Source organism: Fusarium vanettenii, assembly GCF_000151355.1.
Source record: "Fusarium vanettenii 77-13-4 chromosome 7 genomic scaffold NECHAsca_65_chr7_8_0, whole genome shotgun sequence".
Lineage (NCBI taxonomy): Eukaryota > Fungi > Ascomycota > Sordariomycetes > Hypocreales > Nectriaceae > Fusarium > Fusarium vanettenii.
Genome location: NW_003315824.1, coordinates 74,027 through 90,504, shown reverse-complemented (window position 1 = coordinate 90,504; position 16,478 = coordinate 74,027). Strand labels below are relative to the sequence as shown.

Genomic DNA, 16,478 nt, shown 5'->3' with positions numbered 1-16,478 from the left:
GATTCGGTATCTCGTATTGATTGATCTAATCTTCCACAATTCAACATTTTATCTGCGATGATGCCTATTGTACACTTCCAACATGAAGTATTCTATTTAATAGGAGCAATGAATAGCAGATGATGAAGCAGAATATGAACATGATAAGTGCGCGTATAGAAAAACGTTGTTGTCGGATGAAGGCGCAAATCAATCTGGGGTAATTACAGCGATCAGCCGCTTACACGGAACCCAGCCGTCTACCCGAAGACCGTGCATGAGGCGGGATAAACGACCCGTGAGTGGTCAGTCGGACAAGCCATGAAAGCCACGGCGGATTAAAACGACCCTGACTCGTCATTCGAAGCGGCTTTCAAACCGGTGATGGGTGTCAGAACTCCAGCCCTCAGGGGCCAGCTTCCTCTCGCAGCAAACACTCGTCAAAGTCGACTGACAACTCTGAATAAACAAGACGCCACTCGTTCGCATTGGAGCGCTTCTGATATTCCCCCGCACGTGCCTTGGCGGCACACAACCTCGCGTCGAGCGTTCCAGGCTCTTGGGCCAGGCTAATGCCACCAACTCAATCAAGCCTTTGATCCCCATGGGGAAGATGGTTACAGTCGCGACGAGTATATATAGATGATTGACAGCTGGTCATTTTGGTCAATATCATCAAGCATCATCGATATCTCAATCTGCAACCGACCGTACTCCAGCATGACTCAAGACAAAGTCATCCCGACCGAGCAAGGACTTGCTGGTCTGGATTTGAACGATCCTCAGATCCACGAGCTTATTCAGCGTGCTCAAGATGCAGATGCTGCTGATAAGAAGCTCACGGTTAAGGAAGCCCTCAAGAAGTACAAGAAGGCTGTCTTTTGGGCATGCCTTTTGTCCGTCAGCTTGATCATGGAGGGCTACGACCTGGTCATGGTACGTCTACCATACTTGTCCCTAGACTGGGCATACTGACATCTCTAGATCGGCTCTTTTTACGGACAGACCCAATTTCAGCAACACTTTGGAAAGTACAGCGAAGCTGAAGGCAAAAAGGTCATCACTCCTGCTTGGCAATCAGGCCTCTCCAACTCAGCCCAAGTTGGCCAATTGGCTGGTCTTTTGATCAACGCATACTCTCAAGATCGATACGGCGCTCGGTTGACTATGATGGTCTTTATGGCTTATCTGACTTGCATGATCTTCATCATCGCTTTTGCTCCGTCTCTGTCTATTCTGGCTCTGGGCGAGGCCCTCTGTGGAGTGGCCTGGGGTGTTTTCCAGGTGAGTCCACTAATCATCCCCTGTTACTCTCGAACTTTGCTGATGTTGTTAGACACTCTCTACAACATATGCCTGCGAAGTCGTCCCCACCGTTCTCCGACCTTATGTTACAGCTTGGGTGTGTATGTGCTGGGGATTCGGTATCCTCCTGTCGTCTGGAGTCGTTCGAGCGACTTCTGACATCAAGAGCAATCTCGCTTGGAGGCTTCCTTTCTATCTCCAGTGGATCTGGCCGGTTCCATTGTTTCTGGTGGCGTACTTTGCCCCAGAGTCGCCTTGGAATGCTGTTCGTCGTGGCAAGATCGATGAAGCTCGTCATAGCTTGATGAGGCTTGCTACAGCTTCGGCGGATAAGGAGGCTTCGGTCGAAGCAAGCTTGGCCTACATCAGACACACAACCGAGTTGGAAAAGGCGGAGACGCAGGGTGCATCTTTCTGGGAGTGTTTTAAGGGAACCAACTTGCGCCGGACTGAGATCGTACGTACAATACCCCCCAGCTCAACTCACAAGGCTAACTATTCAGAACTGCGTTGTCTGGGCTGCCCAGATTCTCTGTGGCAACGCGATCCTCGGCTTCGTCATCGTTTTTCTTCAAGCCGCTGGCTGGTCCGAAGTTCAGTCATTCAACCTCAACATTTCCCTTTCGGCATGCTACATCATCGGCGGTATAATTTGCTGGCTCCTTTTCCCACATATCGGCAGAGCGACCATCTATATGAGTGGACTGGCATTCATGTTCTGCTGCCTTCTGGCTATCGGCGGTCTTGGATGGTCTGATAGCAAGGACGCCTACCTTGCGGTAGGGCTTCTATTTGTTGTCTCGACCCTTTGCAACATGATCACCATCGGGCCAGTTTGCTATCCAATCGTCGCTGAAACACCCTCAGGACGACTTCGCTACAAGACTATCGTCATTGGAAGATTTGTCTACAATCTTACTGCAATCTTCAACAACGCTGTTACACCACGAATGATCTCAGCTTCAGGTTAGTGAATATTGACAGGTCGCAAAGGATTGTACTCACACGAGATAGGATGGGGCTGGGGTGCCAAGACCGGTCTCTTCTATGCCGGTACTAACTTGCTCTGCTTCATTTGGTGTTGGTTCCGTCTTCCGGAGACCAAGGACCGTACTTTTGGAGAGATCGATATTCTGTTCGAGAACAAGGTTCCCGCCAGGAAGTTCAAGTATACCAAAGTTGATCGTAAGTTCTGTGACTGCTATCCAAACAGAATACTACTGACTCTTTTCAGAATTCGCTCAGCACAGTGACTACGTGTTTCAGGAAAAGGTTGAGCATGGGCACATTGAGTAAATCAGGAAATACTATTGTCCTTGGTATGCGGATGCCTCTACTATCCGACATTAGTATTCAACCCTGTGCGCGACGGGAACTTGTAGCGAGCCGTCAGGTCGCAGTGCCTTTTTCCTATGTTATCCGAGACATGGTGGTGGTTATTAATGCCTCGGGGTAGCTCCCACGTTTCCAAGTACACACCATATCAGATCAACTACATTCACTCATGGGACTCTACCTGACCTATGACCACGTAAAACTTGCTTCTGTGTATCTTGAGACGCTCTCTAATCGCCTGTTCGCGGGCCAAAAGGCGTGCCAAGAGTGGCGGCGTTTCTTTCACATTCGCAGGCGGGACTGCTCAAAGTCCGGTGTTTCCCAAGAGGGACGAGGTCGTATAGACCCCTTCGGACTTCGATATCTAGATTGTAACGCCGATCTTGAGCGTATAGACCAATCGCAATGCAAAACTTAATCTACGGCAGTTCAGCTTGCAGCGTGTTCCGGCAGGATTGCTCGGGAGCGGGGCCGAGATTCAGCGTCACGCGGTTATAGACTGCATACTAGACGTAGGATCGATTTGCCAAATCGGGAAGTTAACATGAGAGTCGAGAGTTGGCCTCCAGCAGGACTAATATGCTTATAAGACCATCTACGGCAAGGACGTAGGCTGTTCGTCACTACTGTCATCTGCCTCGTTATCTCAATCATACTCAGAGCTTCTCATTACCAAAATGTCCACCTCACCTGACGGAATCTATGAAAGGGGTGTCATTGATCCTGGAGTTCCTGTCGACAATTCAACCAAACCCTTCTGGCTGACAGAGCCAGCCAAGATCGGAACGCTCCAGTCTCCATGGGTGGACTCGGCAGACATCGTCATTATCGGTTCTGGCATGACAGCAGCAAGCCTCTGCCGTACCTTGTACTCCCGAGGTGCACCCAAGATTGTTCTCCTCGAAGCCCGAGACCTCTGCTCCGGGGCCACTGGCCGCAATGGAGGCCATATGAAAGCTATGAGTCCCGGCGCCTGGCACGATCGGAAGAAGATGTATGGCCTAAAAGAAGCCATCAAGATCATGGAGTATGAGCATAGTCACGTCGACATTATGACGGCTTGCATTCGTGAAGAGAACATCGATTGCGACCTGGACCTCTTGGAAGGCCTTGATGCCTACTACGATAAGAAGATCTTCGACCATGCTTGTAAAGCGGTCGAAGAGATGCGAAAGTATGCTCCGGCACTCGGCAAGCGATATACCATCTACACATCCAGGGAGGACTTGAGATCCCGAAATGTCTCAGACGAGTGCGTCGGAGCAATCGGCATGCGTGCGGGGTCCATGTGGCCTTATAAGATGGTGACAGCGCTGCTGGAGAGGATGGTCAGAGACAACAAACTCTCAGTTCAGACCAATGCCGTCGTCACATCAATCTCTGATAATGACGAAGACGACTATGCCACCGTCCACACAAGCCGAGGAAACATCAGGGCCTGCAATATCATCCACGCAACCAATGCCTGGATTGGTCATCTTGTCCCAGAACTACGGCCATTTGTTTCCCCCGTTCGAGCCAATGTCCAGCGTCGTCTTCCCAAGAACAAGGTGATGAAGCCTGGTAACTCGTGGTGGCTGCGATACGGAGAGAAGGACTATGACTTTTTGATGCAGAGGCCTGATGGTGCGTACATAATCGGACGGGCAAACTCGTCCCGTCGAGCAACAGCCGATGACAGCGCCATCGACTTTCTCCCTCACGCCCATTTACGCGGTACGAGTCCTCTAGTGTTTGACTTTGGTGGAGAGGCCGAGACCACTCATGCCTGGAGTGGCCCTGTTGGCTTCACGCTGGATGGTAATCCCTTCATTGGCAAGCTCCCCTTCCCTGGTCGTAGTCATCAATGGGTCTGCGCCGCTTTCCAAGGCATTGGCATGGTTAGAGCCTTCAGAGCGGCAGAAATGCTCGCGCACCTGTTGCTCGGGGAAAAGCTGCCCGATGAATATCCGCGATCAATGCTGATCACTCATTCTCGAGTTCAGAGGTTGGCAGCGGTTGTTGCTCAGGCTCAATTTGCTCAGGCACAAGCCTCCAGCGCGGGGTCTTTCAGCAAGGTGTAGTGAGGAACCCTTTTTGCAGTGTGAGTGTCAATGGAATGCTGCTATTTCTGTCCCTTCCACACTTCCTATTGAGACCTTGCTAGCTTAAGTATATCGTGTATCCAAGTTAAGTTGTCATCTGTGCCCATAGGTAGTTAAGCACTGTTCCACTTGATACAACCGATGGATATGCGAAGGGAGGACCCAAGACGTTTTCCCGTCGCTGTAGGCGTATCTTTCTTCTCATTGTAGACACTGCTATGGACATGTGTGGTATGTCATAACGCCTTCCGTGCAGCCGCGCTGGGTTGTCCTTCTTTATGCTCAGTACCAAGGGTTAGACAACGCGTCAAGTTGCTACAGGAGTGAAACGGTAGAACATCCCCATGGAGATTGCTAAATCATGGTCGTAAATTTGACGGTAATGCAAATTCAACCTCGGGGCGGGTAGCCATGTATTTTCTGCTCTAATGCTGCCAAACTCGTATCTTGAACATCAAACAAAATTACTGTGCCATGCCGTCCAATCACTCTTTCAAGTCCGGAGGCATTCAAGGAAAACAAGAAATGAAAACAAGAAAAAGAAGACGAAAATGACCAAATTAAATCCATTCTTGAAGCGTGGTCGTGTTTCCGGATCCCAATCAACCGCCTCCCTCTTCAACTTGGTGGCCCTCCTTGCCCAGACTTTCTTCAGAGTCTAGTCGTTTCGATTTCAAGGGCCCTTAATCGTGGTACGGCGAGCTTCGAGCAGTGTCGCTTGGCTTGTTGTGCTCGCCCATCTCCATCTGGCTGCTGTGAGAAGTCTTCATGCCGCCAGGGGTCGGCAGGTGGGTTCCGACGAGGGCGAGGAGATAGACAAGGGCGATGATGGGGAGTGTCCAAGGATGTTGCATCATGTTTTGCGTGATATTATCGTTGGTGGAGACAATCGCAATGAGGCAGAGGGCGGCACCGCAAATGGTGAGAAGGCCAAGGCGGATAAATTGGAAGACGGACCAGCCCTTGGGCTTCTGCATGAGGTGCATGAGAGACAGGAGCAACAGGACAGCGCCGCCAGCGACGAAGACGTAAGCAAGCTAATGAGTCAAGGTCAGCGTCAGTTTCGATATGGGTGTTTGGTTCAGCCAAAGGCAGGGACTGGGGCACCGCTTACAATCATTACAAGGCGTTCTCCCACGGCTTCCATGGCAGCTTCCTCGCCGCGAAACTTATCAGTCTTTCCCGCAGCCTCGGCCTGGGTCTTGGCTTTTGACGAAGTGGTAAGCCCATAGGTGGTGAAGACGCCGTTTATCAGCGAGCCCTCAAGGGTTGCCATAATTTTAGTGATGGCCGTGTCATTAGCGGTAGGGTTATTAGAAAACCGGTCGATGTCGAACGACTCCCAATACGAGTCGGGAAAATCCGGAATCTTTGCAAGTTCCTGGTTCATGGTGTCCACGGTCTTGGCGCTGAACGTGTACGTGTCGTAGGTCTTGGTCAACGCGGCAGCCACGGCCTCACTCATGCCCAGTCCATCCATGCCGGCGGTCGCGGCTTTGAAGAAGCCATTCTCCAGGGAGAAGATGGCTTCCCGGATGGCTTCCATGGTGCGTCGCCACGTGATCCACTGGCCGCTGCCTTCGACAGTGAGGACAACAGCAATGTGATAGGGAAGGTGGAGGACCGTCCAAATGGCTGTTTTGATCGGAGACATATGGCTGTGGTGATCCATCCAGTCAAAGTAGAGTTGGAAGGTAAAGTAGAGGATGGCAGCGCCACAAGCGATAAGGCCAAAGAGGGCAGAGGCTTTGGCAAGTGTCAGCGTTGGACTAAAATTGATTCGGGCAGCAGGGAGAGAAACTTACACCAGCTCGTGGTAGGGTCCTTGAGATAGGTGTACTGCACAATCTTGGTGATGGTCTTGGCGAGGATGATGATGCCTGAGTTGGCGAGTTAGCTTCACTGAGACGGCAAACAAATAGCTGCATCTAGAGTTTATGAACCATACCTTCTCCAATGACAATCAAAGTGAGGAGGTTGAGACGCTCCGTCAAGTGCGTACCGCTAAAGCTCACTGTCTTGGAAAAAGTGGCGTGCGCCATGATGGCAGCCAGTTCAGCCAGGGCAACGGCCCACCACAGATAGTCGATCTCGGCTTTGCTGCCCTTCGCCATGGCGATGGTGGCTCCCATGTAGATAAAGGCGGGCACAAGGTGTAGCAGCACGGAGAGCGCGAGGTTGTTTCGGCTTCGGCGGTTGTGGCGGGCTTGATAAAGGACGACGCCGTATTGGATGGCGAGGACGAAGCGGGAGCACATGAGGCAGAGGGCTGCGAGAGAAAACAGGCCGGTCAGCAATCTCATGTATTTTGGCATCCAATTCCTATTCTGCACTCACACATGACTTTGAAGATGGGCTGGAGCTGCTTGGTCTGGCTGAAGGAGACGCCACCGGCCGAGAAACCAATCATGACTGTGAGGTGAGCAGCGCGGGCGACGCGCTCAAATACGTTATCCTGGCCGAAGCGGACATCGAAGACGGTAGTAGCGAGCCAGGTGATCCAGAGTAGTCTAGAGTTCAACAGTCAGCGAGCTGTGGATGGCGATTACTAGTTAGCCGCAGAGTCTTACAGAAAGTATTTGATAAAGGAACCCAGGTTGGTCACGTCGGTGATGGGGTGCAGAGTCGTAAAGACGTTGAGGTTGGCGACGAACCAAAGATCGTAAAAGAGCTATTAACAAAGTCAGCCAAGACTAGACTCTGGCAAGTGAAATAATATTAGTGTATACCTCTACCGGAGCCGCTGATTCACGCTTGGGGAACTGGATCACGGGCTCCTCCTCGTCGTGGGACTGAGCCTGCTGGTAGTCGGTGTCGGGTCCTGAAACAAGCTTGAGTCCGGACCCGTCACCATGAACTGGTGCCGTGGTGGCAGAAACGATGCCAGCGCCTCCAGAATGGCCCATTGCGTCGTCGGGATGAGAAAGCTTCAAGACAAGGAAAAAGAATATACAGAATGGTATATGAAATCGACCAAGGAAAAGACACAACCGAGTGTATTCGAGTGAAGTGAGTGCTTGGAAGGAACAAGACTCGAGATGAACGGGAAGCACGAGGATATAAAATAATCTCGTGTCGTCGAAGTCGAGAGCCAACTTGTGGTTGAGTCTGGCTCATGTAATCCATCCAGCTAATCACGACCGCGATTTCCTAATTAGGCCGGATTTCGCGCTCTCCCAAGCCCAACCCCAGGTCTCTCCAATGGCTGATTCGGCTCCACAGTCCAGACCCCGGCAATGCTTATTATTACTGCTGTGCTGTGATGTTGACCAGGCCCCCCGGTAGGGCTGAGAGGGCTGGGTTTTGTGGCGTTTGCAGGACAGGTGCAACGGCGTCTATACTGTCGTACGAGGGCTGGTGATGCCAGAAGGTGCTGTTGTCGGTTGGCTGAGTGGCGTTGCAAATCATGTCCAAGAAGAATCAGGGGCTCATCTCGTCTGCGGGCGCCAGGACTGGGGACGATTGTTTAGTTCATGACCTTGTCCATGTTCTCATCTGCTGTTTCAGAGTGGGTTATTTCGCCATCATCTTGCCTCTTTAACTATCTCTTGGCTCAGATATTCCATGAAGAGTAAGGCCTCAACTATAACGAAGAGCACAGTATCAACACTTGATATCATCATATTTTCATGCTACAAGAGTGGCCTCTTTTGTTTCCAGCCGTTTTTTCTACCTGCAGTAGTTTCAACTCAACGTTGGCTCTGACCAGGCATTTTCAGCTGGGAGCTGACTGCAGCCAAGAGGCGTCCATACGTGCTTCATGTGAAACCCACCGGCCTGGCCTCTCTCTGCATATGTGCATGATACGTGGCTGTACTCTTGTACAATCATGTGCTGTTTATTAACCATAGATCGGCGCACGGTCACATCAGGGCGCAGTACAGCAAATTGTACTTTGGTGAGATGCATCGGCAGCATGATTGGACAACGAACAACCTGCATGATGAGGGTTGGGTCGGGCCGCCAAGGATGGCCCCTAGCTCCCAGCGTTGACTCTATGCTCGCACGTGAGAATGTCTGTAGATGCGCATGTAGATGTGGGTAATCACTGTAGATCTGCGCCAGGTCTGCCTCTCACTCGGTAGAGACATCGACAAGAGGAAGCCATCAAAGAGTCGATCCTTGGCAGACGACGGATAGCTTGTCTTACCCACATGAAACGTCGGGAAATGGAGCCCATCTCGGCAGAAAAAAATAACCATACTTGGCGGCGGTCAATCTGACATGCAGGTAGCGGTGCCAAAGTACCCTACCAGTGCTGACAACAGCCAACAACGAGGGCCCTGGCCAACGCAAAATAAGTCCCGATGAAGAATAGTTAAGGGAAGCGCCACGGCTGTTACCACACCATCTGTCTCGATCGGGTTCAATTCTGCTCTCAGCTCCTAAATTTAGCAGAGATAGAGTCGAAGTGCCGCCTTGGCTCCCTCTACACACCCAACTTAACACACACTTCATAAAACTCAGGACTCTTTGCCCCGCAATCAATATGAGTATGCTTAACGCCAAGCAACGTACGAGTCTCTGTATAGGGCTGAATTGAGAAATTCCTGAATTTATTTCGCCTCAGGCATACTTTTGCACTGCCCATTCGTCGAATTAACCTCGCTGCTACCAGTATCGCGCGGCTACGGGATTGCCCGCAGCCTCCCGCCCGCCCGCCCGCTACCCACCTTAAGACATTTGCTGAAGGCTTTGACGCGTTTTTTTATTACCTGGAATTCTCACCCTATACCACTAATAATTAAAGCATACCAGCCTTTCTATCACGGCCACTACAGGTTGAACTCATTCGACAGGCTTTGCCAGTCCCATACTCCATCCAAGACCCCTAGATCAAGACTTCCCTCGGTACTTCCACCAAACAAGACATTTTCGTCCTGCCATTGGCTCACGGGAGCAGCAACGCCCTCACTCGGTAGCACTTGGCCCCTGTGTATTGACTCTAATTCTCCGTCCCCCAAGTTGCGAGCTCTCGCCGAATTTCCCAGAGCCTCAGTCTCACCCGACTCTAGCTGGAGTCGTGACACCAAGGCGTTGAGTATGGTCCACGTCGGCTCGCCCATCTTCGTATAATCTCGCAGTCGGAAGGATATCGAAAGTGCGGAGCCAACCGCATTCACCATTTCAGCTCTCTTCGACAATGTCTTGTTCGTATCTCGGAGGAGTAGCGAGCAGAGAAGCGCCGCAACGTCAAACGGACAGAACGAGACCATGAAATACTTGGCATGATGCGGAAAGCAGAGGTCAAAGAATTCTTCGCAAACACTCATAGCCAATAGGCCGATTTCCGTAGCCTTCTCAATGTGGTTTTGATGCTGCGGCTCAACTACCAACGCAGTCTTCATGAGGGCCAGCTGGGTCATGTATCCGACACAATGTAACTGCAGCCTCTGGAACCGCAGCCAGGGAGCATCTTCATCCCATTGCTTTTCAGAGGCATGCAAGCTGAACACGGGCGGAAGGGCAGACATCCAGCTTTCGACTGTCGCAAGACTCTCTTCTAGAGAGCGATTTCCCGGCTCGGTTCCCGATAGAACCCTTCCGAGCTGGTTCTCGAGAACCTTTGCGAGGGCTGCTGAAGGGGCATCCGAGCAAACGCCCGAGAGGCTGAGAGTGGTGCTGGGATACGGCACGGGGTTACTGCACCCTATGATGCGAGGTCGGTTAAAGACAGCTGTCATAAATCTAACGAGTTAATATGACTCAATCCAAGGTGATCAGACAAGTGGCATTCTTACCTATCCCAAGTGTCTAGAGAGCACCACAGCCGCCTCCGTGAATCTAACTCGTATCCCGTCATGTCGAGGGGTGATTTATCAGTATCGATGCCTAAGTGTGCTATCGTTACCATCTACTCATTGACCAACGAGGTATGCCAACATTGAACTCACCAATCTCTTGTGCCTGTCTTACTGAATCCGCCAGCATGTGCCACGATTCAACAAAATTCGCCTCGGCCTTTAGCCAAGTTGCCCCAAGAAAGAGCTGCTGAGCATTGACAAGCCCTGCCACGCCTGGAGGGAGAAGGTCGCTCAACGAATTTGCAGCCTCGTGGTAGAGCTGGCTGAGGTCGGTCGCGGAGTCCCCAAGCTCGGACTCTAGCCTATCTTGTCCATCTTTCGGTAGAAACTGGGTTGCACTTGAGCACACACGCAGGATCAAGCTGGTAAAAGCAATGGTGGTCATGGCGCGGAGATATGAGACATCCCGCCGGCGGGACCACCAGGCTTCGTAAGAGGCCTGAAACGATGGCTGATAGAGGATGCAATAATGGTGGTTGACGTTATCAAAGAAGCTCTGCACAAGCATATCTGCATATGGACGTGGAGGAACGGCACGAGAGGCTTGAAGTATTGGACCCGACAGCTCTAGAGATTTTACTGTGTCGCTTGACTGAGCCGTAGTCTTGTCTTGAGTGTTAGTGATTTCGTCGGCCGGGACTTGAAAGGGTACATACTGCAATCATGTTGAGTACCGGGTCGTCCATGTACCCGAGGGATATAACAGCAGCGGAAGCTTCTGCAGAACCACCGGCAGAAAAAGGCCCTTGAGTGGAACTAACTTGGTCTGCAGCAGGCTCGTTCGGCCCTAGAGCTACCTTGGTCTCATATTTGCAGTCATGGGCGGACTGTCGTCTCCGGCAGTGGTTGCAAGGCCACCGACGGTCACATTTCTTCTTCCTCTTCCGACACTCGATGCACGCCGTGACTCTCCGGCCACGCTTGTGTCCCGCATCGACTTGGGATTGGTCGCTCATAACGAGAATGCGAGACTAAGGATAGCCGCCTAAGAAACGAAATGCGTCATTTCCCGATGCTAAATGGCGAAAGATTGGGCTTATCGGGGATTGCTGCCAGGTTGGTCAGCAGGTGCTTACGCAGCCTTGGCGTCGGCCGAGTGAGGGCGGGAAAATGCTAGCCAGGGCGGAGTTGGTTGATTTGGGGTGTGGCTTGGCATGCATCTCTCCAGAAACTCACCAATCATCTACAACAACCGGAGATATGGACAAGACATGCACTAGGGGCCGTTGAAACGTTGTTAGAGCGGACTTAGCAGTCCAACAGATGCTAGATGCTCAAGTTATTGTTTATAGGCCGCGAATTCTATAAAGAGCGTCCACACAGCTCTTTCAAGGAAGCATAACCACCACATCATCTACAGAACCAACAGTCACAAGAATAACAACCACCTTCACCCATTTTTGCAATGTCATCCAAGAATCTCGTCTGGTTCATCACCGGAGCCAATTCCGGCTTTGGCCTCCTCCTCTCTCAGCTGGCTCTCTCAAAAGGCCACACAGTCGTCGCCACAGCCCGGAGTCTTTCAAAGTTTCCCCAGTCTCTTCGTGACTCTCCCAACGCAGATCTCATTCAAGTCGAGGTGACAAGTTCTTTCACCGAGATCGAGGCTGTCATCAACTCGGCCGTATCCAAACATGGTCGCATCGATGTCCTCGTCAACAATGCCGGCTTCGGCCACATGGGTGCAGTCGAAGAGGTTACCGAAAAAGAGGTCCGCTATCAATTTGATGTCAATTTCTTTGGGCTCTTCAACTTCACAAAGGCTGTTATTCCGCACATGAGAGCTCAGGGCTCGGGTGTCATCTTGCAAATCTCGAGCGGTGTTGGCATTCTCGCAGGCCAAGGCGCTCCCATTTACGCAGCCTCCAAGTTTGCTGTGGAAGGCTTGAGCGAAAGCATGTATGAAGAGCTAAAGCCCCTGGGAATCAGAGTTCACATTATCGAGCCGGGCATCTTCAGAACAGACTTTCTCAAGGCCACTTCAGAGGGGAAGAATGTTAGCACGAACCGAGAAGGATACCTCGACATTGGAGGCATGCTCAAGGGTATGCATGGAAATCAACCTGGTGATCCTCAGAAGGGAGTTGAACGTATCTATGAAGTTGTTACCGGAACAGGAATGGCTGTTGGTTTCGAGGATCAGTTGCGAGTTCCTTTGGGATCCGACTGTCACGGTATGCTGCAGGCCAAGATTCAGAAGTTGTCAGAGACTGCAGAGAAGACAAAGGCTATCTCGTCTAGCGCAGACTTTTGAGTTAAATGATGACAGCATCATATCTTCTTGATCCAACCCTCGAGTCCATAGATTAGTTTGGTACCATGTATAGTTTCTGAAATGCGAAGTAGTCCATAATGGTGTTGGTCCCCCCCTTCTTTTCCCATGACATAAGTAGAAATAGTGCAAGGCGAAGTAGCATAAAATGTGGACTGAGCTAAGTAATACATATATCCTCCCACTTGGCGTCCTTAACCGCCTCGCCATGCATAATTCCATGCACGTAACTGTCTCCTATCAGCTGATAGGAACCATCCTCCCGAGATCTTAGAACCAAAGGAACAGGGCAGGATGAAGCAACCCATACAGTATCATTCTCTGCTACTGAAAGGCAGGCCATCCCCATGTGACCCTCTCCTGTCAAGAAGAACAGCCGGTCATAGCCAGAGCCGCTCACTAGCGCACCGTAGGAATCACCAATGCGTACAATCTCGAGTTTTTCGTCAAACGGTAAATCGTCTACCAGATTCCCTTCTGCGTTTCTCGTAAGACCTAGGTGGTCTATCTTTTCCCGTACCCAGTCGAAATTTGGCAGCACATCGCCCGCAATATTTGCGTCCCGGTCAGAAAGAGCTTTGTAGTACTTCATGTTGCGAATGGTTTCTTCACAAACAGATCCGGGGCTACCGGAGTTTCGCACATAGTAGAAAATGATCCCAAGAATCCAGGTTTTAAAAGCACTCCCCAGCTCCCGACTGGCGGGGTGCGCGCCGTGAATCTCTGTGTTGAAAATTAGAGTACGCCAGAAGGCCTCGATAGCCAGCTCGCCCGTAAGAGCGTATCGCTGGGCGCATTGCAATAGAAGCGCGGCGAACGGCTCAATTTGCTTGCCATATAAGAGATCATCAGAAACGCAACCCGAAACAGCGGACACGGTCCCCATTCGAACGGCTTTGACATGAAGCTTGGGACCATCGATACGTAAGCCGAGGGATCCAAGCTCGCGGTACCAGGAAGCGTCCCAGTCAAAGTACTTTGAATAACAGAGCACAGCCATGGTGGCTGCATGCTGGGCTGAAGTCGAAAAGTCAGGTACCCAAGATGGCAAATTCGGCGTGAGCTCGAGGTTCTTGCCGTCTTTGCTTATAACATGACTCGCAAGGGATATGAAGGCCAGATAATTGCATTCCTCGAGGATAAAGGTTGCTGCCTTTGTGAAAACTGTTGTCGGCGTAGAGGAATCTGTGTAGTCAACCTCTATGGAGGTTGGCGGAGCCCCTTTAACCCCGGCTGCAAACCTTGCTATACCCAATAACGAGTACACTTTGTCTCGCTGGTCAGAAGCGTGAAACCGCCTGCATCTCATCATGAGCCAAGCTAGCATTGGGGCCGCGCCTCTTCTCCATGCGCCAGGGCCAGTGATTGTCTCGATATGAGACTGCAGAAAGTAGTACTGGGGTTCGGTGAAGTCTCGGGACTTGCACAAGGAATGAGCCATGATCATCTCGAGGGGGCCCCCGATCGCAGGGTACTCCCAGTCTTCTCCTAATCCCTCTTGCATCTTGGTCAAACCACCTGGGTAGAATCCGAGTCGGTTCATGGCGCCGGTTGCATCCATGAGGACCTTCCAAGTGAGATACCCCTTGTCGCCCCAGAAAAACCGGACGTTTGTCGCCAGTGCCACTTCCTGTATAACCCACGATCGCCTAAACCAGTTTCGAAAGTAGAATTTCGCAAATGGTACCCAGTTTTCTTTGGTGAAGGGTGGAAGTCCCAGCTGTTTCACCTTGTCTTCGAGCTTGGGTTCCAGGTGTCCCTCGATGGCAAACATATGGCTGATAAGCTTTGCCACTTTTCTAATCGTGTCCATTACCATGGATGTGTTTTCGTCGCTCTGTCCGATCCAGATATTGACCTGGGCAGCTGAGAAATAGATATGAGCCATCATGGATACCTGAGCTGCTTTTTCACTTTCGTCTTCCTGGTTGATGCAAATTGCATCAATCCAGTGATACTCGGCGATGTGGGAATCTTGAAGCTGGACAAGAGCGTCGTGCAAGTTGGGGTAGACCTGAAACTTCCTGCCGTTGAGTAGAATTTGGCGCATGTCGGAAGAGGTGTAACGGTCGTCGCCTTCGGGTGGCCCCCAGGTATATGAGAGTGCGTGATAACCAAGCTTTTCAGAAGCTTGGAGTTGCCAAACACTCAACTCAAGACTCAACTCCGCTGTTCGCTGTGTCCGCCTTGGCCTGTGAAATCGCACGAGCCTAATGCTATCGCTGTCGAGCTGTGAGTCATATTTGAACTTGGTTTTTCGAAGAAAGAAGCTCATAGTGTGACAGACGTTCAGTGTGCCTCGTGTGTTAGTTTCGAGACGAGGCCAAGTTTGAGTGATGAGGGTTTGAAGCCAAGCCCTCAACTCAGCCTCCTTTTAGCTGCATAAGCCCTAGTTGATCTACATGCGTTTGGCATGAGTTTATTGGCTCACAATAACCCACCAGAGAGAACCTCTTGGCGAATAAAAGTCCAGGGGCCATCCAATTGCCAGCGAATATCCCTGTTCGATCACTCCATCGTCACGCTTGGTCGTTAAGCCACCATCTTTCATTAGGAGATGATGTTTCACCCGCATGACAAGCTATTGCAATTCTTCTCTTCAAGGCAAGTAAACGTAGTCACATAACATACTTGGGCGTCGCTTTTGCTGCTCATTAAAAGAGTCAATCGAGAGAGATCCGTGTTGAGTATCATGTCAGGTCTAAACATCAAGCCATAGCTACATCAGCATCAATATTAGGCATACCAAAGAATTCCAAACCAAGCCTAGATTGAGTTACACAGAGAAACCAAGAAGCACCATCTCTTTCCGCAACCCCTACACCCGTTCCAGAAGCCTCCTCAGCCTCGGTGAGGCATCAAATTTCGCTTCACTCTGCGGTAGTGGTCCTTGAAGTATAGTATGATACCGCACCCAGACCAAGGTCGCCGTCGTCTCTTTTCCGAGACGCGGTCAGGCCGGCGCGAGCGCCCCGTGAGAACCAAAATCCACGTTGGGCAAATAGTCTGATTCTCTATTTCACTCGATTGTTATACAAAGGGCATTTATGCAGAATTGACCCGGGGCACAGTCGGCGTCGATTGCGCAGCTCAGGAGATCCGGAACGCAATTGCCGTTGTCACAATCACACAGGCCCAAAACACAAAGCGGGTTCGTGGACAGAAGGCAGTCATTCGCGTCGCTGCAGCTATCACCGGTTGCCGGGGCGGAGCTCGTGGTTGTGGCAGCTGAAGTGGTGGCGGAGCTGGTACTCTCAGCAGATGTTGTGGTGGTGATCGAAATGTCTGTGGTGCTCGCCGAGGTGGTTGTGGCTTCGGTCGAGGTGGCGTCAGTTGAAGTAGTATCAGTCGAGGTCGTAACAGCGCTCTCGCTCGTGGAAGCAGTTTCAGTGGCAGTCGAAACGGTGGTTGACAGGGTGGGGATCGAGGAAGGGTAGCACACGCGAGCATTGACAGCGCTGGCGGCCAACAGGGCGAGAACCCCAGTGAGAAGGCGAGAAGAAAGCATTATAGCGAGTGACGGAAGTTGGATGGAGAACGAGCGACGATAACAACTTAGTGACGGGAAGAGGTTCCCAGCCCCAGAAATGAGATGTAAGAGGTTGAAAACGTTCTTCTTGTGTGCCCCTTTTGTCTTCTTTCTGGTTCACGCAGCATGCATGCTGGTGTTGGTGGCTAGGCCACTCTGCATAGGACTAG

The 16,478-nt window shown here is 51.2% G+C and overlaps 6 protein-coding genes across 6 annotated transcripts; 3 read left to right on the top strand and 3 right to left on the bottom strand.

The window, feature by feature from the left end:
* Positions 1-699: 699 nt before the first annotated feature.
* On the top strand, positions 700-2,580 carry NECHADRAFT_44721 (uncharacterized protein; the record flags this gene model as incomplete). The annotated part of the gene is made up of 6 exons (XM_003040451.1): positions 700-915; positions 964-1,263; positions 1,316-1,741; positions 1,788-2,250; positions 2,299-2,469; positions 2,519-2,580. The coding sequence occupies 6 exons, from the start codon at positions 700-702 to the stop codon at positions 2,578-2,580; spliced, it is 1,638 nt and encodes a 545-aa protein (XP_003040497.1).
* A 758-nt stretch (positions 2,581-3,338) lies between these two features.
* On the top strand, positions 3,339-4,553 carry NECHADRAFT_24252 (uncharacterized protein; the record flags this gene model as incomplete). Its single annotated transcript, XM_003040450.1, has 1 exon — positions 3,339-4,553. A coding segment is annotated over one exon (1,215 nt), but the record flags the coding sequence as incomplete, so codon positions are not given.
* An 833-nt stretch (positions 4,554-5,386) lies between these two features.
* NECHADRAFT_82397 (uncharacterized protein) lies at positions 5,387-7,609 on the bottom strand (the record flags this gene model as incomplete). Its single annotated transcript, XM_003040428.1, has 7 exons — positions 5,387-5,740; positions 5,818-6,449; positions 6,509-6,583; positions 6,652-6,972; positions 7,041-7,213; positions 7,274-7,374; positions 7,433-7,609. 7 exons carry the CDS (start codon positions 7,607-7,609, stop codon positions 5,387-5,389), a joined length of 1,833 nt encoding a protein of 610 aa, XP_003040474.1.
* Positions 7,610-9,478: 1,869 nt separating this feature from the next.
* NECHADRAFT_44704 (uncharacterized protein) lies at positions 9,479-11,081 on the bottom strand (the record flags this gene model as incomplete). Its single annotated transcript, XM_003040427.1, has 3 exons — positions 9,479-10,346; positions 10,445-10,535; positions 10,598-11,081. Coding segments are annotated over 3 exons (1,443 nt in total), but the record flags the coding sequence as incomplete, so codon positions are not given.
* Positions 11,082-11,912: 831 nt separating this feature from the next.
* NECHADRAFT_44710 (uncharacterized protein) lies at positions 11,913-12,761 on the top strand (the record flags this gene model as incomplete). The annotated part of the gene is made up of 1 exon (XM_003040449.1): positions 11,913-12,761. One exon carries the CDS (start codon positions 11,913-11,915, stop codon positions 12,759-12,761), a length of 849 nt encoding a protein of 282 aa, XP_003040495.1.
* Positions 12,762-14,565: 1,804 nt separating this feature from the next.
* Positions 14,566-15,054, bottom strand: NECHADRAFT_44701 (uncharacterized protein; the record flags this gene model as incomplete). The annotated part of the gene is made up of 1 exon (XM_003040426.1): positions 14,566-15,054. A coding segment is annotated over one exon (489 nt), but the record flags the coding sequence as incomplete, so codon positions are not given.
* Positions 15,055-16,478: the final 1,424 nt, after the last annotated feature.